General features: G+C 46.0%; 1 protein-coding gene across 2 annotated transcripts in view; it reads left to right on the top strand.

The window, feature by feature from the left end:
• Window positions 1–10454: 10454 nt before the first annotated feature.
• The window catches only part of SLC18B1 (solute carrier family 18 member B1), a 30069-nt gene continuing 14728 nt past the window's right edge, over window positions 10455–25795 (top strand). The window contains exons 1-4 of one of the 2 annotated variants that reach the window (XM_045008669.1): window positions 10455–11243; window positions 12003–12148; window positions 13481–13576; window positions 16332–16405. In XM_045008669.1, the coding sequence (XP_044864604.1) occupies window positions 11198–11243; window positions 12003–12148; window positions 13481–13576; window positions 16332–16405 (362 nt within the window). In that variant the 5' untranslated portion in view covers window positions 10455–11197. Of the gene's footprint in view, window positions 11244–11353; window positions 11643–12002; window positions 12149–13480; window positions 13577–16331; window positions 16406–25795 lie in introns of those variants that run through there. The other variant, XM_045008670.1, reaches the window with a different exon arrangement.

Raw genomic sequence — 25795 nt, 5'->3', positions numbered from 1 at the left:
TTGCTTGAGGACAATAACGTCTGTTAGTTCTCCCATGGTCTTGATCTCTGGTGCCAGGATCCAAAGGTGCAGGTCTAGAACCCGAGTCTGAGGGCACCCTGGATCTCTGACATGCCCTTGTTGCCTCCATGGGAGATGAACGCAGCAGAATCTTGCCAATCCCGTAAGAGCAGGCCCCACAGGAAGTCCTGTCAGAGCAACCAAGGCCTGCGGCTGCCCGATTGGCTTGCTTTTGCTGTTTAAGCCAGGAAGTGACTGCAGTGGGCTGTCCAAGCAACTGGGCAGACTACCTGCTGCTGCCACATTGGACCCTGCTCTTGCCTGCCTCCTGCAATCTACATCTAACCCTGTTTCTGATTCTTGCTGCGCTCCTGGTTCTTGCCTTGCCCCTGCCCTCGCTCCTCTCTCCCACCTCACTTCTACTCCAAGCCTGATCCTTGCTTCTCCTCTGGTCCTGCCCTTATGCCTTGCTCCTGACCACTGCCTACCATTCCCGGCTCTGACTTCTGCCCCGGCTCAATTCTTGCCTGTGGCATTTGGTATCTGACCCTGGCTTTGTTTCTTGGTTCTGACTCTGGCTGTACCCCAGCTCTGGTATTTGGCAGCTGACTGTTTCTGACCCCCACTTCTGTTCACTGATATGGACGCCTGCTCTGCCCACTAGATCTGACTCCTACTCTGACACCAGGCCAGACCACCTAAGTCTCGGTTCTTAACAAGTTACTTGGAACCAAGTGGGGCCTCCTCTGCATAGTACTGGAATGGCATAGGTGGGCTTGCCACTATCCAACAGTCTCGCCTTAGCACTAGAATCACAGTAACAGGTTAATTAACTCTGGACCAAGAATGCATTACGACCCAAGAGACTCAGGTGGTAGCAGTCGTTCTGTGAACAACTTGCTCTCTTCCTGGGACAAGTGGGCACGCTCCAGGCTCCTGGAGGACCTTCCTCATCTGAGCTGGTTCCTGCAGTCCCCCTACCTGAGTGCTTCGGTGATCACCAGAAGTTTTGGGAATTTTGGAACCAGTTCTGTTTGCTTTTCTTACTTCATCTTCACACATATTCCCCGGATTAGGAGAAGGGAGGACTGGTGGTAAGCCTTTCAGGGGAAGTGTTGGACTGGGCTTCACCCCTCTTGAAGCAGGGTAGCTGTGTTTTGAACAACTGGGATGCTTTCTTACAAGCCTTCTCTGCTATATTTGACAACCTGCATTGAGTCCATACTGCTGAAGCAGCATTGTGGAATCTTTGGCAAGGACAGTGACCCATCACCACATATATGCCACTCACTTTCTGTGAGATTGGCATAAAGAAACAGATACTATATCATCAATCTCTAGTCCCCTTCCTAATTCCAAACTGCTCCCAAAGAACTTGGAGCAAATGTTGATATCGATTCTCTGCTGACTGGCAGGTATCATACCTTTCAGCTCAGTCAACATCTTGCTGGAAAACTGAGAAAGGTATCTTAAACAAAGCCTTGAACCAAAACTGGCTAGATTAAGTTTTAGACTTTTAGATGCATGTTGTCACTTGTATTTGCCTTGTAACCATTTCCAACTTCATTGCTTATCCTTAATTCGCTTAACCCTATCTTTTGTTAATAAACTTTTTATATTTTAACCTAAACCAATCCAGTGCTTTGTTTAAATTGAACCATTTGGTAATGCCAGTTAAGATATCAAACCGTTGTCTATTATATCTGTATAGGAGCAATAAACCTTTAATATCTGAACTGTCCAGGAGAGGGCAACGTAGAACACACTTTTCTGGCAAAATTCAGATCTGAAAGTGAGTTGGGATCACTCTCTGCAAGTAGTAACAAAAGCTGGTGGAAGCCAGTGGGAGACTGGTGTGTTGCTGACAGGCTGCTGGGGTCAGAGCTGCCTGACCAGGACTGCAGCTATACACTGACACTCAGAGTGTAATCTGCATGCCGGTAGGCTGTTTGTGAGGTTGGGAGCTATGACAGCAAAGCATTGTGAGGCACCCAAGATTGCGGGGCAGGAGGTGACAACCCCTCACTGGTCTGGATTGCACCTGGGAATGTGACAGACCTCACTTCAGAGTTTAAACAAATCCCTCTTTCGGAGCACTTTCCCCTCTGGTCCACTCATACCTTTAAAAATCTCTTGAGTGGAGTAACGCAAATGGAGCTCCAACAGAAGCAACCCCAATACAACCCCCTTCTTCACTCACAGGGGAAGGGGGAGCCTCAAGTGTGGCTGCTAAACTGCCTCTTGGCTCTACATTTCTGATGCAGCCTGACTGTGGCAAAGCTCCACTGTACCCCGGCCCTCGTTGAGACCCCATGCCCTGAGGTCATGCCCTGCGAACTATTGCCCGAGTAAGAGGACCTAGACCCATACCCAGGGCTCCTTTTGGCAGCTGCTCCCCAGCAGGGAGCTGCAAAGGAAGCTCTTTTTCCATTTGAACATAAACTCCTATTGCCTTCACTCCCTGCACTGCAGATCCCAGGTCACCTTTGGCCTGAGGGCACAACTTCCACCCCTCTCCGACTCCAAGAACCTGGCTTGTAACATTAGCTGATAGCATCACAGGATTCACTGATCCGTGCACAGTAACCTCTGCATCAGTCTCCAAACTGACTCTTCCAGCATCATGTCCAGAAAACTTATGGGAGTGTAGTCAATTAGTTACTTTATCATCCATTTATCATTGTATTATGTGATGTTATGGTCAGTTTATATTCTATTTCATATATAATCATGTATGCTAAATAGATTTAAGTTGTAGGATTATAGAAGTATAGAAGTGATATGTATGAAATTCAGTGTTGATAAATGCAAAGTAATGCACATTGGAAAATATAATCCCAAATATACATATGAAATGATGGAATCTAAATTAGCAGTTACTACTCAAGAAAGATCTTGGAGTCATTGTGGATAGTTCTCTGAAAACATCCCATCAATGTGCAGTATCAGTCAAAAAAGCTAACACAATGTTGGGCATCATTAAGAAAGGGATAAATAATAAGACAGAAAATATCATATTGCCTCTGTATAAATCCATGGTACGTTGACATCTTGAATACTGTGTGCAGATGTGGGGTCATCCCATCTCAAAAAGGATATATTGGAATTGGAAAAGGTTCAGAAAAGGGCAAAAAAAATGATTAGGGTTATGGAACAACTTCTGTATGAGGAGAGATTAATAAGACTGAGACTTTTCAGCTTGGAAAAGAGGCCACTAAAGGGGGATATGATAGAGGTCTATAAAATCATGACTGGTGTGGAGAAAGTAAATACCTCCTTCTCATAACACAAGAACTAGGGGATACCAAATTAAATTAAAAGGCAGCAGGTTTAAAACAAACAAAAGGAAGTATTTCTTCATGCAATGCACACAGCCAACCTGTGGAATTCCTTGCCAGAGGATATTGTGAAGGCCAAGACTATAACAGCATTCAAAGAAGAGCTAGATAAATTAATGGAGAAATAGGTCCATAAATGGCTATTAGCCAGGATGGGCAAGGATGGTATCCCTAGCCTCTGTATGCCAGAAGCTGGGAATGGGCGACAGGGCATGGATCACTTCATGGTTACCTATTCTGTTCATTCCCTCTGGGGTACCTAGCCCTGGCCACTGTTGGAATACAGGATACTGAGCTAGATGGGTCTTTGGTCTTACCCAGTATGGCTGTTCTTGTGTGATGAGTGTGTATTAGGTATATAAGTAATGCATGGCTGAAATGGAAGGCCTACAGCTGGATACCTTTAAGATTTTAGCTTAGCCATACTAGGCCATAGGTTTAAGAATGCTTAACATGAGTGAGTGACATAAGAATAACCCCATGCCCATAAGGTCACAGAATAAGATGTGCTAATAGGTGAGGTTACAGAAAAATACATTGCAAAAACTGTAAATGTATTGTCTGAGACCACGAGACTCCTGACTGTAACTTCTTAAAATGTCTGTCCTGACTTCAAGATACAAGGCATGCATAAATACTATTGGGAATAAGAGGAACTATGAACAACCTATGTAAAACAGGGCACCCCTGGGATTCATGGGGTGTGAAAGTACAGATAAGGGAAAGAAGGCTGACACCTTCATGCATATGCATAAGGTGTTAGGCGTGGTCAGAATTACAATTACAGAATTACCCTGGCTGGGTAAGAATGGGAAGATCCAAGACCCCACAGGAAACCGTAACAGGAAACATCCCTCTGGCAATGATCATCTATTAAGAGGTCAATCAGATCCTAGAATATCATTGAGGATGTGAATATGACTACAATTATAATTATTGCATTGATTTTATAGGATTTCTATATGCATGGGTAGTTGTCACTTTATTGCTAAATTACATTTATGTCATGGAAGTAATGGAATCTGTGTCCAGAGACCTCTGTGACATTCTTTGCTTCAGCCCCAGGGGCTGCGGGACCCTGGAGCTGGCAGCCAGTAGGGTCCGGGCAGAGTTCCAGTGACAGGTGAGAGCAGCGACAAGTGATGGGGGGTCTCCTTGCAAGGTTCCAGCGACAGGTGACAGACTCCTGAGGGGGCCCTCCTTAGGGTTTCAGTGATGGGCGACAGCCTTGCATGGGGAGAAGAGAGGGTGACGCCTCGGGTGAGCGGCTGGGGGTGTCCCGTTTTCTCTTTAGGAAATATGGTCATTCTGCATCTCCCAGCTGCTGTGGGTGGAGTGGGGAACCCCACAGCTCCCAGCCACCATGGGGGCTGGGGAAACTATGGAGCCACAGAAGCAAAAGTCACAGACAGGTCACAGCTTCAGTGAATTTGTGTTTATTGCCTGTGACATGTCCATGACTCTTACTAAAAATAACCAATACAAAAATCTTAGCCTTACTTATTGCTTTAATAACACCTGTAGTACAGATAAGTCTTTGTACTTGTGATTGTGTCTGTAGTCATCATCCTTGGACTTCATGTGTTACTAGAGCCACTAAATTTGAGAGAAGCATCAGAGGCAGGGCCGGCTCCAGACCCCAGCGCGCCAAGCAGGCGTGTGGGGCGGCATTTTGCTGGCAGGGCGGCATTTGGCTCCGGCGGACCTTCCGCAGTCATGCCTGCGGGAGCTCCACCGGAGCCCCGGGACGAGCGGACCTGCCGCAGGCATGACTGTGGCGGGTGCGCTGGTCCCGCGGCTCGGACGGAGCTCCCGCAGGCATGACTGCGGATGCTCCACCGGAGCCGCGGGACCAGCGCACCCGCCGCAGACGCTTCTGCCCCGGCCGCGGGACCGGGGAAGGGTGGCGAGTGCGCCGCCCTGCTTGGGGCGGTGTAATTTCTAGAGCCGCCCCTGATCAGAGGAAATTTCACTCTGAGCTTGAAACTGTAGCAACCAGAGCTGAACGCAAGGTGGTGTAATATACAATGTCACCAAATTCACTTTAAATAAAATAAAAGGCCACAGGAGGAACAAAAAGCCTCCTTCAGTCCCACCATCTATGACTGCAGCCATCTTCACAGGAAGAAGTAGTAAGAACTATTTCTCTCTGGCTCCCTGGGACTTCTGAATCTGGATCCTGAGGTAAGAGCCTTTAACCAGTTTTCTAGGTGCGCGCAGTTCTGGTTGCCCCATCTCAGAGAAGATATATTAGAATTGGAAAAGCTGTAGAGAAGGGCAACAAAAATTATTAGGGGTATGGAACAGCTTCCATATGAAGAGAAATTTAAACAAACTGGAGCTAGGGTGACCAGATGTCCCGATTTTATAGGGACAGTCCCGATTTTTGGGTCTTTCTTATATAGGCTCCTATTGCCCTCCACCCCCCTCCCGATTTTTCACATTTGCTGTCTGGTCATCCTAACTGGGACTCATATTAGAAAAGAGGACTAAGTGGGGATATGATAGAGGTCTATAAAATCATGACTTGTGTAGATAGAGTGAATAAGGAAGTTTATTTACCCTTTCACATAACACATGGGACTCTGGAGCAGGGATCACCTAATGAAATTAATAGGCAGTATGCTTAAAACAACCATAAGGAAGTACTTCTTCACACAACACACAGTCAATCTGTGGAACTTGTTGCCATGGGATGCTATGAAGGCCAAACATATAAGTGGGTTAAAAAAGAATTAGGTAAGTTAACCGAGGATAGGTCCATCAATGGCTATTAGCCAAGATGGTCGGGGTGCAACCCTATGCTCTGGAGTTACCTAAACCTCCGACTGCCAGAAACTAGGTCTGGACAACAGGGGAGGGATCACTCCAAATTGCCCTGTTCAGGGCCAGATTAACCTTTTGTGGGCCTGGCACCAAACATATTTTTGGACCCCCATGTAGGCAATGGAGCATGGCGGGGAGGTCAGTCCCCGGAGCGAGGGGCTAGCCATAGGCAATGGGGCATGGCATGCAGGGGCGGCCCTGCTCCGCCCAATGTGAGGGCACTATTTACAAACCGGCAGTTGCCAGATGCACAGTGGCCTGCCTGGCCCTGTGCTGCCAGCGTGTCCCTTCGCCTTGGGGGCAGGCCCATGTCGTGCCACCCAGAGCCCCTCACCCAACATCCTCCTGACTCCCTGTGGCCAGAGGCCCCCTGGATCCACCCACAAATGCACAGTGCCCTGCACAATGCCACTCCTGCCCACAGCCCCACCACAACTGCCCAGCACCCCCCCACACACAACCCCCACTCCCTAGTGCCCCAACACACACAGATTGTCCCCACCCTTTCACAGCCCTGCACGCGCATACACACACCCAGACTACCCACAGATCCACTCCCCAAGCCCTGCCTCCCAGTCGCACTCACCGGCCCTGCTGGGAGGCGACTGTCTGCCAGGCTGAGCTGGCAGTGCAGCCAGGGCTGGTCCCAGGGCCGGGAATCGCTCTGGCCCCTCGGGAGTGGTGCGATCAGCCAGGCCAGGGCCTGCCCCGGCCAGGCTCCTTCAAGACGCATTTGCCTGGAGAGGCCTAGCCAAGTGCTCCACACTGTTTTCCCCCCCCCCCACCACCACCCCCCGCCACACACACACCTGGCTGACACTGGCCAGGCTTCTGCACCAGACCAGGCAGCTCAGCTCCAGGAAGACAGGTGGGGCCCCACAGGTGGTGGGAAGCAGAGACTGCCCGGAGCTGGAGGTGCACTGGGGTCCGACCATGGGGCCGAGAGGAGCAGGGGTGGAGGGGCCAGGGGACAGAGAGGAGCCCTTGGCCAGCCGACAGGCAGGCCAAGAGGAGCAAGTGGTGGGTGGGGGGAGCCAGTGGGGTCTCAGGGCACAGTGCAAGTGGAACAGGCCGGGGCCCCTTCTGAGCATGGGCCTGGCTCCATGACACCACTGGCACCATTGTAAACCCGGTACTGGCCCTGTTCTGTTCATTACCTCTGAAGCATCTGGCACTGGTCACTGTTGGAAGACAGGATACTGGGCTGGATGGCCCATTGATCTGACTCAGTATGGATGTTTTTATGTTATGTTCTCCATTCATGGGGCTTCATTAAGAGGGAGACATACCTGTGTTAATTAGTGTGTTGGTTTCTCATTAGTCTGATCTGAACAGCACACTTGTTGATACCAAGGTCAGATTAAGTAGGGTGAGGTGCATCTGCAATAGCACACCTGGCTACAAGGGAGTGCATAGGGTGACCCACCCCTGTATACATACATAAAAAGTTTCCATCACAGTGTGCAGTGAATGATAGAAAAAAATCTACACACAAGTGCAAATGAACAAATAAGAGGAAAAAATAAGACTGGTGACCCTGAGAGTATTGGTTTACCATGTTATGTCATATTTACTTCCTGTTTAACAGTTACTCTTTTGCAGGGCCGGCTCCAGACCCCAGCACGCCAAGCGCGCGCTTGGGGCGGCGTCCCAGCGGGAGGGTGGCAGGCGGCTCCGGTAGACCTCCCGCAGACGTGCCTGCGGAGGGGCCGCTGGTCCCGCTGCTCCGGTGGAGCATCCGCAGGCGTGCCTTCGGGAGGTCCACCGGAGCCGCGGGGCCAGCGGACCCTCCACAGGCACGTCTGCCGGAGCCGCGGGACCGGCGACCGCTAGAGCGCCCCCCGCGGCGTGCCGCCGTGCTTGGGGCAGCGGAAATCCTAGAGCTGCCCCTGCTCTTTTGACTATAATGCATGTGTCTCTGTTATCCCTTGGGAGTATCCAACTATCTGGCAAGTAACTCAAATTCTAACCACAGGGTAACTTTCCTTCCAAGCTGCCTTGCTGATCTTGCCAGGAAGGAGAGAGGGGAGTGGAGGCCCTGCCAATTAATGTTATCTGGGAAGAGAATAAGGAAGTTAGCTCCTGCTGCACTGGAGGCAGGATTCAGATGAACCCAGGCCTGTCCATCAAAATCCATAAGGAGATTGGCATTAAAGGAGGTAACCAGGTGCATAGGAGCGCTACACAGGTAACACCCCAGCATCCATCCGTACCCACCCAACATGCCCAGGTTCCTCTCTTCTTTGGATGTCTTCTAAAATTTTCCTCACCGCCATTGTTTTTGCAGAGGGAGCCAGCTGGCCTGTTGCCTCATTTGTGTTTTCATGTGAGCTGAATAACTTAGGATCTGCTGAAAGTTTCCAGCAGTATTTTGAGAAGGAGACCAGGCATTCTGTGTGACCCCTCTGTTTAGCAGTAGATCAGAAGAGGGGTTCAAGACTGGGCATAAGGTGCTCTATACTCCACCACATAGAAGAAAAATCCAGACCTTCCACCCAAATCTTGGCTCAGAGAAGTATGAACTTCCATTGTTCATCTTAATGGGAAATTGATTCTGAAACCTAATGATGACAATGTAAACATCAATGTTAACCACTCCACTGCTGATCAAAGCATACAGCAAAAAAGAGGTAGAATCATAGTGTGAAGATATACACAGTCTACTGAAAATGACATTTCTTCTCAGCATTGTGAATGGGTAAAGCCAGGGGTTCTGGAACAATTTATATAGAGGGGGTGCTAAGAGCCATTGAACTAGACTGTAAACCCTGTATATGATGGAAACCACTTCAAGCCAGGGGGTGCGGCAGCACCTTTACTTCCAACATCCATAGGTAAAGTTTGACTTATAGGCAGTTTTTTTTAAGTGTATCACCAGTTATATTTTTCCAGTATGACCCTAGGCTCCAGCTCGCTGAAATGTCTAAACCTCAGAGAACCTTTCTGTGAACATGGGCTGAGGTTTGTTGCTGGTTTGTCTTTTCTTCATCATCATCATCATGTTCCTATTACGCCTCTGGCGTTTATGGCAGTGACGAAGCTCCTCCACTCCTGTTTGTTTCTGCCAAGTCTTTCAGTGGTTCCCCAGGTTTTTTAGCTGGGCTTCCATAGCTCTTTGCCATGTTGGTTTTGGGTGGCCTCGTTTTTGCTTGCCTTCAGGTGTCCATCTTATTGCTACTCTGGTGATGGAATCAGTTTCCATTCGAAGCATGTGACCGACCCATCTCCAATGCCTCCTGGCAATGATGGTGCTCAGATCCTTTTGGCTGCATTGTGTCAATAGATCTTGGTTTGAGATTGTTCTGGAACAAAAGATATGGAGGATTTTTCTGAGGCAAGCTGTATGGAATGAAGATGGTTTGGACATATCATACTTTCTCATTCCCCAGCATTCTGCACTACAAAGTAGTGTTGAAAGTACGTCACTCTGATAAATCTTGAGTTTGGTTCTGGTGTTGTATTTAAGTTCCTGAAGGTGTTCCTGGATTTACTGATTTTGTTCCAGATGTCCTGGCTTGTTCCACCATCCTGGCTGATGGTGCTGCCCAAGTACAGTATGTGAATGTTTCTACATTGGTGAGAACATAATCCTCTGTCCGTACTGGTGATAGTGTGGCAATATTAAAGGTCATGACACATCTCTTATTGTGGTTGATTTAAGGTCCAATTTGGCGGCTGAATGTGTTGAGTTGTTTTTTCTTGTATATGGTGTTGGGTATGTGATAGAGTGACATCATCCATGAAGTCCATGTCTTCAAGGGATGAGAACAGTGTCCATTTAATGCCTCTTGGCATGTCTTCTGTTGTACATCGTATTACCCAGTCAATGGCAATGTTGAAGAGGATTGTAGACTTGACACACCCCGGATGTACTCCTGTTTTGACTTCAAAAACTTTACTAAGAGAGAATTATACATCTAGTAAAGGACTTGCTGCTGAAAGGTGTTGCCATTACTGTCACCTACCAGAAACTCAGGTCCAGGGGGCTTTTGCTTTAGGAATTTTTCAGGGGGCTGGCAGGCAGGCAGCAGAAGAATATGGGTATGGCTTAGTGTTGGGATACTTTGTTGTAATCTTAAAGAGAAAAAAGGGGCTGGGGGAAGCATAATGAGAGCTAATGGCTGGAAGCTGAAACTAGAGAAGATACCTTCCCTGGTAAAAAAAAAAATAGTAATTAATCATTGTAACTATTTATCTAGGGATACAATGAATTCCCCATCATTTAGTCTTTAAATCAGAATTGGATATCTTGCTAAAATACATGCTATAGCTCAAATGGAAGTTATGGTCTTGATGCAGAAATTTAGGGCTTCAATTCTTATAGACTATTTCCCAGAGGCCTGCCTCGCATAAAAACTGCAGAGGGCTTGAACATATTTACAGGTGCTGGCACCGGCCAGCTCCATGTGAATTTAAATCCTGCAGAAATTACCGGGTGAAGTTCTGTGGCCTGTGTTATGCAGAAGGTTAGAGCAGACCATCATGCTAGTCCTTCAGGTTATAAACTCTACGAATCTTGTGTAATGGTCACTCCTACTTTGCTACATGTTGCGCACGCCCCCCACCCCCGCAGCTCCCACGGGTCTGTCTGTGGGTTTGGAGCACTGAATGAGAGAATAACCACAGAGCATTTACACCGATGTGATTCCAGTGACCAGGCGTCATGTCCCTGTTGCTGTGACGTTAACTTCGCAGCTGGTCTTTGTAACCCTTCACAAAGTCTCAGGGTAGAAAAAGGACAAATATGTACTAAAGCCGCTGATCTGCTGATTAAACAATTATGGTGAAGCAGCCTGTGTTTGTTAATGAAAAACTGAGAGGGAACGGTAGTGTCAGCTGCTTCTCCCGCGCGGCTAATGAGCAGGCTTAATGTGAGCTGAGCATGCTCATTAATAACAACCGAGGCTGCTTCTCTAACCAGGCTCCTGCTCTCACAATCTCTCCGTGCAAAATACCGGGCTAGACAGACGGACGGACGTTACGTACTAGTCTGGTGAAGCTACATTGGGCTGCGGTATCCAGGACCCCTCGCTATGGGCAGCCAGGAAGCAGGGACCCAGGAGACTTTGCAAACCCCAGGTGGGAGTAAGAGTGTTTTTTGGTACTTTCGGATCCTGCTCTCTTTAACCTTCTTTAGTGTGTCCACGGCGTTGTTTTCTCCCCCTCCCCCCGAGGCAATTGGGCAATCGCTTAGCTCACCCCAAGCAGTCTCCGAATCCTTTCGAGACTCCGGGCTGGCTCCTGTTTGTTTCGTTCAGTTGTGGGGTTGTGTTTGCTGCTGAAGGAGTTTTCGTGATCACTTTGCAACTTGGGAGAGAGAGGATCGCCCCGGGATTATTTTCTTTTCCTGTTGTTGTTCTGCCACTAAATTGCCCATCAGAAGAATTTAGAACTACCGTCCTAAGGTCGCTGGCACGTCTTGCTGTTCACGTGTCAGCCTCTCGCTGTGGAAATTAACCCATAGCAGTCTGTTCTGGGGTAACGTGTTCAATTGGCTATTTCTTTTTATGGGACAGCTAACTGAAGCGCAACGGAAACTTGGCTTGCTTAGGCTGTGGCTACACTTAGCACTTCAAAGCGCTGGAAGTCAAAGGGACTGTGGGTGCAAGGGGCTATCTGTACAGATTAGCTTGCAGGGTTGGGGGATCTTCACTTATAGTACAGTAATATATTGAGAAAATGATGGGTTTAGAGCTCTTAATGGCAGAACATCGATTACCTTTTCCTGACCCATAGGTTTAGGTTACTAATTCCAAATTCCTGGAGGGCCCATTTCTTGTAAACAGACAGCTTGAAATTGCGTCCTAGTTTATCAGAGCCTAATACAAATATTTTTAGTTCTAGAAAATGGCAGACCAGAAGTTCCCTGTGAAGGCTCAAGTAGGTTTACCAGAGATCAGCTCTTCACAATGGTAGCAACAGCTTGTTTAAACTTCAGTTCAATGATTTGCTATTCAATCCTGGGACCCTTTTTTCCAAGAGAGGTAAATCAATATACAGTTCTGCAAAGTATTATTCAGATGTTTAAAAAAAATGATAAGTAACTTTAAAATATTAATCTGATAATTTATATTGTGGCATCACCCCTAGAGGCTACATGAGAGCTCAAGATCCTATTGTGCCAGATGCTGTAAGAGACTGTTCCTGTCACAAAGCACTTACAGCCTATTTTAGATGAGGCTGTAACTGTAGAGAGATGAAGTGATTTGCCCAACCTCATGTAGCAGGTCAGTAGGAGAACTAGGAATAAAACCCAGGTCTCTTGATTTCTATTCCAGTGCCCTATCCCCTAGATCACTCTCCTTTTCTCCCCTGCTACTCCCAACCCATCCACTTACGTCTTCCTCCTCAGCCTTTCCCAGGCAAACATTTGCCAGGCTGGCAGATAGGAAAACCATCTTTACTGTTGCATTACATTGAATAAGCTGAGGAAAAAATGCATGTAGAACCCCATGACGCTTCAGAGTAATCTTTTTAGAACAAATCCATGGGGGGGGGGAGAGAGAGAGAGGCCTTGAACATTCTAGTGTTCACTCCATGCAGCAGGTGGGTGGATCTTCAAAGCTTGCCCCCAGATTCTGCATAGCCACCAGGATCTGTGAGAGGCCAGCGCTCTCTGCACAGAGGCCTCGTTCCACTGCTGGAGTCACCCTGAGCTCCACTGGCAGTGCTGCTCCAGTGGAAAGGAAAAGTACAGTGACAGAACATATATTACTACTTCCCAGGTAATTACTATAAGGCCAGTGGGGAGATGTTGACATCTTTCCCCCTGCCCAGTCCACACTGCCTCCCCTGCATGGATCTCAAATTTGCAGGGTGTCCTCTGTGGCATCCTGGGATGTGGGGGTAGAGGAACCATGCTGTGGAGACAGCAGATTCCTTCATTTGCCCCTTCCTTGCAGGGGGGATGAGGTCTGTGCACACCAGGTTCCACCTCTGTACGGACTTAAGGAATGCGTTCTGTCCCTGGGTAAGGTCCTACTAGCTGACCTGTAGTGCAACACAGCAACTTAGAATTTCCATCCTTCACCTCTGCTTCACTTGGAATAGATGCTGCTTCTGCTCCTGACTACAGAAATACTGAATTGTGGTGCAAGGTGATTTTTAAATTGCTGTAGAATTACTGCTGAATCTCCCACTCCTCTTTAAAAGAGAAAATGCTTTATGACCATACTGGCAGGTACAATGAAAGGATAAAGATGGAAGACTTAATTAGAAAGTATTTTAACCTAAGGCTAACAACAAATCACTATATACAATGTTTTTTTGTTTTGTCCATGTTCTAAATCTGGCTGTCTCGGTGTTTCCTTTTACAGGCAGAGAAAAAGGGTGCCAGTGATGCAGTTGTTGGACTGATTTTTGGATGCTTTGCTTTATTCAATTTCTTGACTTCTTTAATATTGGGCAATTATGTAAGTATCTTTATCTTTAAAGTTTTCAGTAATGACTTAATTATGGAATAGGACCTAACAACCTCACTCAGAGCCTGTTCCAGACAAATCGGTTTATGACTGCTAGTGCACATAGGCTTGCTTTCTTAAACAGAGGAAAAGAGATGGTGGTTAGTGGCTAGGGAAAGCTAACTTACACACTCTGAGACTCACTCCATCCTCTAGTAAATGTGGTTAGGTTGTCTTCCTATATTCCAGTTGCTTTTACAAACATCCAACATCCTCTTGGTAACAAAGAGCCTGAACACTTGTAAATTCAACTAGAAACAAAGAAGACATCCAACAGCATGAGATCAAGTTGCTCTGCTGACCTTCAGCAAGTGCTCCACAGACCCCAGGAGAAACTGCTTTTCTAACAGAAGGCATGTTTCTCTCTGACTGAACATTCAGACTGTTGATTTTGAAGCAGTAGAAGTCTGTGTGCTGTTTTTTTAAATAATGGGTTGTTGCAGGCAGAGCTCCAGCAAGAAGGGGTCAAATACTCAACCAGAACACACTGTGGTCAGAGCTCTCCTTTCCACTCCTATTTTTTGGGAGTACTTTTTTTTTTTTTTTTAAATTGCACATTTGTCCGTCTTTTGGCTAATAGTACCTAAAGCTTTGAGAAATGTCAGTTTTGGAACAATGAATGGAGCACCCCCTTATGCACTCTCTGCATTGACTGCAGTCAGGCCTGCCAGTGAGGATGTAGCTAAATCATGTAAGGAAAACATTTTAAGGCTAGAGACTATCTTCTAGGTTCCTACCCTAAATGTGGCTATCAAATATAATTCTTAAGCCTGTGTACAGGTTGCTTTAAGGCCACATCTTGACCTTTTTTTTAGGATTTTAAGATTAATTTTTCTCCTCTCTCTCCCCTTCCTTATCCAAAGAAAGAAGAAAAGTCCTCTAGTCTTTTTTCAGGGAAAGTGGAGTTAGACCGCTAGTGTCTCCCAAGAAACTGGTCCCTCTAACTATATCTCCCAACCCTCACAAAAAAGGACTCTTACAACAGACCACTGATATGGGGTGGGAAAAGGGGGACACCCTACTGTCTTTTCACCACTGATGTCCTGTCTGGCATATTTACTTTATTGCACTTGTTAACTCCTTCTACTCAAACCGTGGCAAGTTCTAAGTTTACCTTATTCCTTGCTCCCCTCCATCAGTCTACATCCACCACCCTTTTCTTCCTGTGTTTCATATTATTTTCTCTCTCCTGCTACCTCCCCCCACACACATGTTAGACTCCACCTGGTGTTTTAACACAGAACTGAAGATACTCCTCTTGCTGAGCCAGGAGGCTGCCTCAGAGCTAGGTGTAGCTGGAGCTGTAGTTTTTGTGTATCTTGGCAGAAGTTGGGAGTACATATGTCTGCTTAACTTTCTCCTGTGAAGTAGGTGGGAGCTGTGTAGAAGTTGAGGCCTCCACTGGAGGTGCTGCTGTGTGAAACACATAATTCATTACTAATGCAATAGACAAGTAGATAGCCCATAGCAATGATTGGACATCTCAGGGTTTCACTGAAAGCAGGACAAACCACTGGCTTCAGTAAAACATGCTGCAGTACAGGGACTGTTTCTCTAGCCGTGAACAACCCAAAGAAACTGAAATGTGTGCTCATGCTAAGGGAGGGTTAGAATGCAATAAGAAGTCCTACTGACTTATTGTTGAAGGTGACCTCGTCATAGCTGTGCCCCCAGCCGTCCATTTCCTAGCTGGCAGAGTCAAGTGAAAGCAGGCCATGCTGTCTTGCCTCTGGGATTTCTGAGACTAGGGAGAAGTGGAGTGCATTTCTTACATCAGAGATGGTTACTAGTTTCTTTTAAACTGGCTTCCATGACAATGATCTTTTCCCTGAATAATTAGCCTTCCACGGATCCTGTTTACACTGCCTCTGGTGCTTATATGCCCTGAGCTGCATACCCTGTTGTCTTGGATTAGCTGCTTTGAGCAGGGGGTTGGACTAGATGACCTTCTGAGGTCCCTCCCAACCCTGATATTCTATGAAATGGAAACAGCCATTTTAGTCAGCTCCCCATTGCCTACCTTAATAGCACCATTACTGCCTGCTATAGGCAATGCTGGATGTATGTGAGTCACTCTGGGCTGGTCTACACTAAGGGGAAAAATCGATATAAGATACGCAACTTCAGCTACGTGAATAACGTAGCTGAAGTCGAAGTATCTTATATCGATAACTTACCCGTCCTCATGGCGCGGGATCGATCTCCGGGGCTCTCCATATCGACGACGCCAGCGCCGTTCGCGGTGGTGGAGTTCCGGAATCGATATAAGCGCGTTCGGGGATCGATATATCGCGTCTAGATGAGACGCGATATATCGATCCCTGAAAAATCGATCGCTACCCGCCGATACGGCGGGTAGTGTAGACGTAGCCTCTATCTAAGCGATATAAGAATGCTGGTGCATTCTGCCACTATACAGAAGCTACAGCAAATGGCAGTGAGAGAGTTAACGCTACCAGTGACTTACCATGGGGGGGGGAAAGTAGGTTAAGTCACTTAACCATTTAGAATATTTTTAGGTTTGGTTACAAGCTAAGTGTGTGTGTGGGGGGGGTGTCTGATTCTCTGCCTTTGTTCTGTCAGTGATTTTTCTAGAGCATGCACACTGTGTGTTTGATTTCATAACAAAACTCCCCAAATAAAGTTTCCTTTATAAAAGTGGACTTGAAGTAATTAAAATGTAACATTTATTTTTCACCAATTGCAGCTTGTACAAATTGGAGCCAAATTCATGTTTGTGGCTGGGATGTTTGTTTCGGGATGTGTTACAATTCTGTTTGGGTGAGTGTGTTTTCTTGCATCTTGTTTCTAGTGTGCAGTTTGCATTGTGTTCTAATCATATGAAAAACATATGGTCTTGCTGTTAAAACTCAGGACTAGGAGTCAAAAGACCTCAGCTCTGTTTCTTACCTTGGCCTGGTGACTTAACCTCTTTGCCTTAGTTTTCCTTCTCTGTAAAGTGTGACTAATACTTGCCTAAATCATGGGGCTATAAGCCTTGTTTAGCACTCTGAGATCCTTGGCTGGAAGATGCCATAAATGTAATTTGCAATTATAGTTATTGGAAAAACCTCAACTAAGTATGGTAATAAGTGCATACAAAATCTAGCTCACAAAATGAGATTTTTAATTGTTTTAAATCCACTTGGAAATCAGAAGCTTTGCCTGGCAATTGTAGGGACTAAGGCACTAACTTGTGCAACATATAGGCTTTATTTTTTGTAAGTGTCTAGTCCCCATTGGGCAGCTGTGAAAGCGGGGATGCTTCTTGGCAAAACGATGAGAAGCAACAGAGGAAGGCACTGGAGTTCTTCACAGGGGTGAAGGACCCTGTGCTGACCACTTGCCTCCAAAGGACAGGGGAAGCTGGAGGAGGGCTAGAGACAGTTTCCCTCCCCTTCCCAGCAATAGGTGGTAGAAGATAAAACTCACCTTTCCCCTTTCAGGTGGTAGGGGTATGTCTACACTGCGTTGTCCACTTGGGACTGTGGAACCTAAGTCTCCAGACTTGGTATTTCTGAGCCTGTACTTTTGCATACGCACTGCATAGTGAACATGGACTTGCAATTTCTGGACCTGGGTCTCTCAATCATGCTGATGCATCTGTACTGTGTGACATAGACCCAAGTCAAACCTTCTGATTCTGGGGGCATATCCCAGGCCTCTTGGTGAACTATCCAGCTGAAGGGATTTCCCTGCCCTCAGTGGTCAACTTGTTACATGCAGTGTTGCCAATTTAATTGTTGGAAATTTGAATTTAAATTGAAATGTATTAATACACCCTTTAAAAGCATATACAGCATATGATAAAATACTTGTACCTGAAAAAAGCATAATAGATTTGAAAAGTATGAACAAAGACTAGCTTCCTCACACAGCTGTGTGTTTGTTTTTTTATCGTCATGTCGGCACATTTGTTTTGGTGATGTTGGCTAACCTAATTTCAAATTATGGCTTGTAAGCAAGGTCTCAATGAGCTCTTCCCTGACAGCTAGTGATGAGCCGGGGATAGGAGGAGAAGGCTTCAGAACCAGCCTGTATTTACATGAACACACCTACTCTGCCTAGGTATCCAGCAGACAGGGCTGGACAAATGATCAGTGTTGGCTGATGTTGGGTTACAAATCACTTTTTAGTATTGAATGTGGGGGTAACAAAATGTTCTCCTTATTGTCTGAGGAAAGGGCAGCAAAACTGTACTTAGCCTGTCTTGATTTGGTGGGGGGTCACCCTCAAGGACTGCACTCACTAAGCAGGGGGTTTGGATGCCAGATCCCAGTGGTGAGAGAGGGTGGGGATAGGTGTTTTGCTTGGTGTGGGCTCTGTCTAAGAGTCATAGGCACTATTTGACCTGCCCCTCTCCCCAGTTTAAAGATAGCGTTGATTAGACTCTGTAGAGAGTCTTTTTTTAAATGACGATTAGAGCTGAAATCACTGATAATCAGGTCTAAGTGCTTAGACCTGCTGTAGGACAGTGTTTCTGTGGAAGACTCCCAGTCTGCACTAGCAGTGAGGTTCCCCTACTGAGAGCTGAAATCACTGGGAGCTGGTGGAACTTCAAGAGACCAACTCGCAGAGCTCACAGTGGCAGATGGCAGCAGAAGGTAACAGTGCAGGGCCAGTGGTAAGTTAACAGTGGCACAACTAACAGTGCCCAGAGTGAGAGTCTGGAGGAATGAGCAAGGTGCCTCCCCTGCTATCCCCATCAGGGTGGGAGGTGAGCTCACGTGAAAGCACCGCTGAATTCAAGGACAACAACTATGAGTGAGGTGGAGGGAGAAGGGAGGGAAAATTAAAAGAACATTTCTTTGTTGCGCTATGTTTAGCTCCAGAATGCTAGATTTGTGACTGGGAAACTTAACTATGTTTCCTAGTAGCCAAGATTTTTAAAATGCATTATTTTCCAAAGTTGTTACCTCCCATTGTCGCTATCTCAAGAGGCTGTTACCTTGGAGTTTCTGTATTAAACATTTTTATTTTTTACATAAGAACGGCCATACTGGGTCAGACCAATGGTCCATCTAACCCAGTACCTTGTCTGCTGACAGTGGCCAATGCCGGTGCTTCAGAGGGAATGAACAGAACAGGTAATCATCAAATGACCCAGCTTCTGATGAACAATGGCTAGGGATACTCAGAGCGTGGTATTGCCTCCTTGCCCATTTTGGCTAATAGCTATTGATGGTCCTATCCTCCATAAACTTATCTAGTTCTTTTTTTGAACCATGTTATAGTTTTGGCCTTCTCAGCATCCCCTGGCAACAAGTTCCATGGGTTGTCTGTGTTGAGAGGAAGTATTTCTTTTGTTTTAAACCTGCTTCCTATTAATTTCGTTGGGTGACCCCTGGTTCTTGTCTTATGTGATGGAGTAAATAACATTTCCTTATTCACCTTTTTCCCCACCAGTCAAAATTTTATGGGCCTCTATCATATCTCCCCCCAGTCTCTTTTCCAACCTGAAAAGTCCCGTCTTTTTAATTGCTCTTCATATGGAAAGCTATTCCATAGCTCTAATAATTTTCGTTGCTCTTCTATGTACCTTTTCTAATTCCAATATATCTTTGAGATGGTGCAACCAGATGTGCACCACGCTATTCAAGATGTGGGTGTGCCATGGATTTATATAGTAAAAGTGGAGGAGCTTGTTTTGCCAGACTGGTCAGCAAAGCCAATGCTGACAAACTACATGAAAAGGCTGCAACACACCAAGTCCCTGGACTGCATCGACATGCAGAAAGCCTTATAAGCCAATCACTGTCAAAGACAACTTTAGAAGTACTTGATGAGGCTGTTAATGTGGGAGAGACATGTTTGTGTGCATAAACTTAGTTGTTCCATCATACTTTCTATTTAAGCAAGAGCTACCACACACTACAAACTAGAGGCCAATGTTCAGTGCATTGTCACTAGTTAATCCTGAAGTTGGATACTGGTTCCAAAAAAAATTGGCAAATGCTTACTATCTTTCTGCAAGAAATTCAACTGACTGGTTAGACCAGGGGTGGGCAAAGTTTTTGGCCTGAGGGCCACATGTGGCTGGGGAAATCGAATGTAGGCCTGGGGGTGTGGTGTGCAGGAAGGGGCTCAGGGGAAAGGGTTGGGGCACAGAGAGGGTGTGGGAGGGGGCTAAGGGCAGGGGGTTGGGGTGCAGGAGGGGGTTGAGGTTCAGGCCAGCATGGGGCTGCTTACCTGGAGCAGCTCTGGGGTGGCAGCAGTGCTAAGACAGGCTGCCTGCCTGCCCTGACCCCATGCTGCTCTTGGAAGTGGCTGGCACCATATCCTTATGTCCCCTGGGGGAGGGAGGACAGAGGGCTCTGCATGCTGCCCTAGCCTGTGGGTACCTCCCCTGAAGCTCCCATTGGCTGCCGTTCCCTGTTCCTGGCCAATGGGAGCTGCGGGGGGTGGTGCTAGCAGGCAAGGAGCCCTCTGCCCGCCCTCCCCCCAGGGGTTGCAAGGACGTGTTGCCGGCTGCTTCTGGGAATGGTACGGGGCCCATGGCGCCATGGGAGTGGCAATCCCGCGGGCCGGATCCAAAGCTCTGACTGGCTGGATGTGGCCTGCAGGCCATAGTTTGCCCACCCCTGGGTTAGACATATGCAGTGCAACAGTGAAAGACTCAGGAGTTGAAAAAGTGAAGAACTCTCACCACATTCAAAAAATTTATGTACATGGCTGATGAATGCACTGATGCAAATAGGTATCAGGTATTAAGTCATTGTGTACATTGATGTCAGTGGTAGGTCAATAGATGCATTTCTAGATGTTCAGGTTATAGAAAACACATCGGCTGCATCTGTGACAATCCACATCTTAGAGTTAAATTTTTGTAATTTAAACCCTAAACAGATGGTTGCTTGTGCATTTGATGGAGCTGCAAACTTCTCTGGAGACCTAGTGGAGTACAAGCTTTGCTCAGAGAAAAGTATAACCCTAATCTCTCCTATTCACACTACAGAGGCCATCTACTCCAACAAGCACTAGTACCAGCTGTAGAATCTCCAAAAGACATTTAAAAAGCCATAAATTTAATGTCTTCATTATGCTTTTGCTTAAAATAAAGTCCAGAAAGACTGACTGTCTTGTGGGGGGGAGGGGGGAATGGATACACTGGGACTGAGATCATATGATTCCAATCTGGAAATACCCACTAGCTTTCTCATGAATGACCTCTGGCTGTTGTCTTAAAATTACTGCAATGGTTATTACTGGCTTTGGAAAGTATCTAGCAAGATAGGACAGATCTAAGTGGTGAGGCTGGTGGACTACTTCTGCTGCTATGTTCAGAGAAGACTATCACCATTCTCTCTTTTGCAAGTCTACTGTTGAAACCACTTGGGTCATTAAATAATGCCATCTGGGCATCTGCAACAACAATAGTAGATCTTTGTCCAGCAATTGATCCAAATTTAGCATCTATCAGAGTGATACGTTGAAAACATACTGGAGGAAGCAAAGACTTCAGTCCAGAAGTTGACTAATGACAGCACTTGTATTGAATCCTTAAGTGAAGAGGACAAGATGTGTTTAAGCCAGCTGAAAAAGTATACAGACTTGATTCTTACAAATCTACAACAGCTACTTCTGGATTGTCCTCCGCCTCTAGGTAGCTTTTTACAGATGCCTGTCTTATAAAACACTGACAGTTGAGTGGAGTGGGGCAGTACCAGAAATGGGCTGCCATGTGATCAGGACAGAATAGAGAATGTGAATCTACAGTGGAATATAAGTCAAATCTTCATTCATTCATCTTCAACTTCTTTATCATCACTCATGGCTTGACCCAATCTTTGTGCTATGTTTCCTGGGATGAAAGAAGTAGGAATTCATCTCTTGCTACTCCCAGTCACCACAGCTACTGCTGAATGTTCTTTTTCTTCATTGAATAGAAATTTTTTGTTCCGAAAGAAGTTGCCTTCTATCTGATCACATGAATGAACTAATGAGCATATCAATGGAAGGACTGGACCTCCGAGAGTCCACCAAAGATGAACTTCTCAAATGCATTCATTAACAGAGTTGTGCAAACTTACAAAAAGAAATCAAGAAGGATGAAGATGTATGCTTCATACAAGGCTTGAGTAGCCAACTTTAATTCGTGGTGGTGTTTTTAACATGAGTTAAATCTAATAAAATGGTTGTGGAAATATTTTGCAATTTTTACTATGATGCCATACAGCCCACCTTCACCCTCATGGTCTCATCATCATCGACCCTCACCCATTCTGTAAATTCAAACCGTTCCCATCTCTCCCTCATCTCCTCTTTTCCCCCCCCCCCCATTTCAGTTCCTGGGGAAAACACTAGCTGTAGCTACTCTAGACCTTAGTTCATGGAGTATCAAAACTTGACTGTCCATTCCATGGCACTTGACCGGAAGTTATCTCAGCCTGCCAACACATGCAGTGGAGCCATCTTTGGGTCTACACACTCCTAGCAACTGGAGCCACCAAGATGGATGAAGCGCCTTTGGAAGAACTTGTCAAGCTTTTTTTTTTAATACGTCTGAGACACTGGTGGACATCTTGGCAGCCATTTTTTTTCCTACCAGAGGGACTTATTTAAAAAAAAAATGTAGCAGACGTCAACTGGTGGCTGTTGCTCATGACTCTTGCTATAGCCACAGATTCCTCATATGTAGATTGGTGCTTCTGGAGCAGGGCTATGAGCATAGACTGGTGGGATTACATCATCATGCAGACCTGGGATGCCCAGCAGTGGCTCCAGAACTTTCACATGAAGCAGTTGATGTTTCTGGAGCTTTCTGAGCAGCTTGCCCTGACCCTGCAGTGTCAGGGCGCATACGTGAGGGAGGCCATGCCAGTCCAGAAGCAGGTTCCTATAGCCAGCTACCAGATGGCTATCCCTGACTGCTATAGGTTTATAGCTATCCAGTTTTGTGTTGGCAAATCAGCTGTATTGGTAGCAGTTTGTGAGGCAATCAGAACTGTGATTTATTCAAAGGTTAGTGGGCATAAACAAAGTCCCTGAAATAATTGCTGGTGTTGAGAAAATGGGCTTTCCAAACTGTGCTGTGGCCATAGATGGGACTGGTGCCTTTAGTTTTGCCCTCCTCTAGGAGCATTTTGAATGCACAAACCACAAAGAATTCTGCTCCGTCATTGTGCAAAATCTGGTTGAACACACTGGCCAATTGATGGACTCTAACATAGGCTGTACTGGCAAAGTATGTAATGCCAGGATTTTCCATAGATTGGGACACTCTTCCCACCAAGTGATGTTATAAATGGGTAACTGTCCCACTGGGGGACCCTGTGTTGTGCCCACTTTTGCTATGACATTTTAAACCGTACTCTGATGTCAGAGGGTCTGGCAAAAGAAGGCTAATTATACTCTCACTAGCTGTAGAATGTGTTTGGTGGATTGAAATCCTGTTGGTGTTCTTTTCAGAAACATATGAATGCCAAATTTATCAATGCCGTCTGCAGTATTGTGCCCTGCTGCATTCTTCATAATGTCTGTGAGGACTAAGTTGAGCCATTCTAACAGCAGAGGACTCAGGATCCTGCTGGATTGCTTGACTGGTACACAGACCCAAAAAGTGCACCTGTCCTAACTGGAGCAGGATCCCTATATGCAATGGAAATCAGGGATGTTTTTTGTGACCACACTGTGGGCTTGCACAGCCCTTAGGATGAGGGTGAATAATTCATGTGTGAATGTAAGTGCATCCTAATAGTATTTTGCTCACCATTTATATCTGTTGGGAGATGGGTTCTATTCACCCATCCCACTAGAGGTGGTGGTTCTTATGAGTTTGAACTTATGGATGCAGTGCAATATATTGTTGTTGTGCATTTTTTCTTTATTGTATAAAATAGGCACGTGTTTTAACCTACTGTTTTGGATTGCCATGTAAGTCAGCTTTAGTAAAGATAATAAACAGTTCTCATGACTCCATATCGGTGTGGAAATAAAATCACTATTTCTAGATATGCATCTAATAACTGACTACATATAGGACACTCAAAATTAGTGAAACAGAGCTTGGAGTGTTTTATGTCCCTCTGCTCTTTAACCCTTCTAGTGTGTGCTGCGTGCGCTAGCCCTGCTGCACCAGCGTGGAGGAGTGAACAGGGTACACTTGTCTCCACATAATGTTTATTCCTTGTGGTATGGACCACTCAGCCACAGAATTGTGCAGTTCTGACATGGGAACACTGCACCATGGAGGGGACTCATGGAGTGGGGCTGGAACAGGAGGGGCTGGAGTTGGAGTCTGCAGTCTCACTGTCGTGAACACAAGCAGTCTCTCAACCAGTTACTTCTGTTGTACACTATTTTCCCCTCTCAAGCACTGTTTGTTTTCCAGAAATTGCGCTGCCAATCTCTCCTCACTCAGCGCAGCCTCTCTTTGTCTGGACCTGGCCATTGGTATTGAAGTTGCTGACTGGCCTTATTCAGGATGTCCATCATTCTTCATGTACCTGTTTCATTGACAGGCATATGCCTCCTCCATAAGGTTCATAGCTGGCTATTGTAGCCTTGCAGAGGTGGAAGGGCATACCAAGCCAAATGAAAGAACACATTATTGTCTGAGTATTTAAAAAAAATAGTTTGACTTCCTCTGAAATCTTAAGATCAAAAAATGATACTCTGGGTTTATTATATTCAGATAACATTCTGTTCTCAGACACTGCTGAGAGTTGAGCAGAAAGTAGTTACACATTACAGTGAAGTCCAATTTACAAGATCAATTTTAATTTAAATTTAAATTGATCAACAGATCATTTTCCCCTTGTGGGGGAGGAGACAGCTTACCATGGCTTACTCTGTATGGTTTTATAATCCTCTTAGGCTGTCCACTTTCTGTAGGACATAATACTTCTGGCAATTCCTGAATGTCAAAGGGATCTTGTGTTCCAAGCTATTGGGGACAAGCCACCTGTGTATGATAAATGGCTTATTGACCCTGACCAGCAATCTACAAGAGGTGGGGGCCAGTGACCTACAGAGGAGCCCTATTTAATAAGCCTTTCCCCTGAAATGTGACCACCTATTTGGAGTTCCTGCTTCAGGAAAGTTTGCAATCTGCAAATGGGATTGGGTGAAAATTCATGGGCAAATCACCAGGAGCCCGTTATCCTGCAGATGTATTGCAGCCCCCCGGAAAGCGCCCTGCATTTGGGCAGTGACCCTGGTGCAGCTTGGATTTACAATACATCCTCAATGGACTACATACTGGACAATGTGGACTCTTAATACAGCATCCATAGAGTGTATAGACACCCCAGGCACAGGCCAGACTTATAATAGGTTATACATCATCTAAATAACATCCCCGTTCCCCTGGGATTGTACTTGTGTAACATGGGACTTCAAAGCATCCCCCTCTCCACCACATTTCTATATTCAATAACAAAATAAGAGTTTGCATTTATAAAGTACCTTTCAGCTGAGGATTTCTGGAAAGCACTTTCTAAACATTTGCAAAACACCCATGGGAGGTACAACAGGTACATATTAAACATCCATTCTGCAGATGATAAAGTGAGGCAGAGAGAAGTGACTTGCCCAAGGTCACACAGGGGGTAGTATGACACCCAGGGACTACATACAACTCCCCCAGTGTATTTCAGACTGTGAATATGGCACCAATGGATTATATACCCCCATTATAGTAATTGGATATGCAGCTCATCCTGGTCTGATTTGTATGGTGTGTTGTAATACCAGAAAAGTCTGTGTAAGGATTTTAATTTTAACATACCTGCACATCTTTGACAGCATCATTATCAAGTAAAAATTGAATCATAACTGCTTGTGTAATATTTGTATTCACTTCCCAGTATTCATTGTGTCACCCCACCACATGGAATTCAAAATGGTTCTGGCAGGTCTTCCACCATTAGTTGATATATGCTGCTACCCCGGCTTGTAATAATAATTTTCATTGGGGCATAAGCTGAAAATCCGTCCCATCCATATATTTAATAACAAACATGGGGTCAGAAACTTACCAGACTCTGGCACTACTACTGCCTTCTCTGCTTTTGTTGCTGCGGGGTGTTCCTCTCGGCTATCCTCATGTGCTGTGTCTGCTCTGGTAATAAAGCCTCTTCAGGGACCATTGTAAGTACCAGAGAGTCACTTCCTGAGCTTGATCCAGTGGCTGCTGGCTCTCCTTTGATGCTGCCTGAGAGTTGGGGGTTA

This window comes from Mauremys mutica, chromosome 3 (genome assembly GCF_020497125.1).
Source record: "Mauremys mutica isolate MM-2020 ecotype Southern chromosome 3, ASM2049712v1, whole genome shotgun sequence".
Taxonomy (NCBI): Eukaryota; Metazoa; Chordata; order Testudines; family Geoemydidae; genus Mauremys; species Mauremys mutica.
The sequence above is the reverse complement of the archived record's forward strand: the minus strand, read 5'-3'. Positions and strand labels throughout refer to the sequence as shown.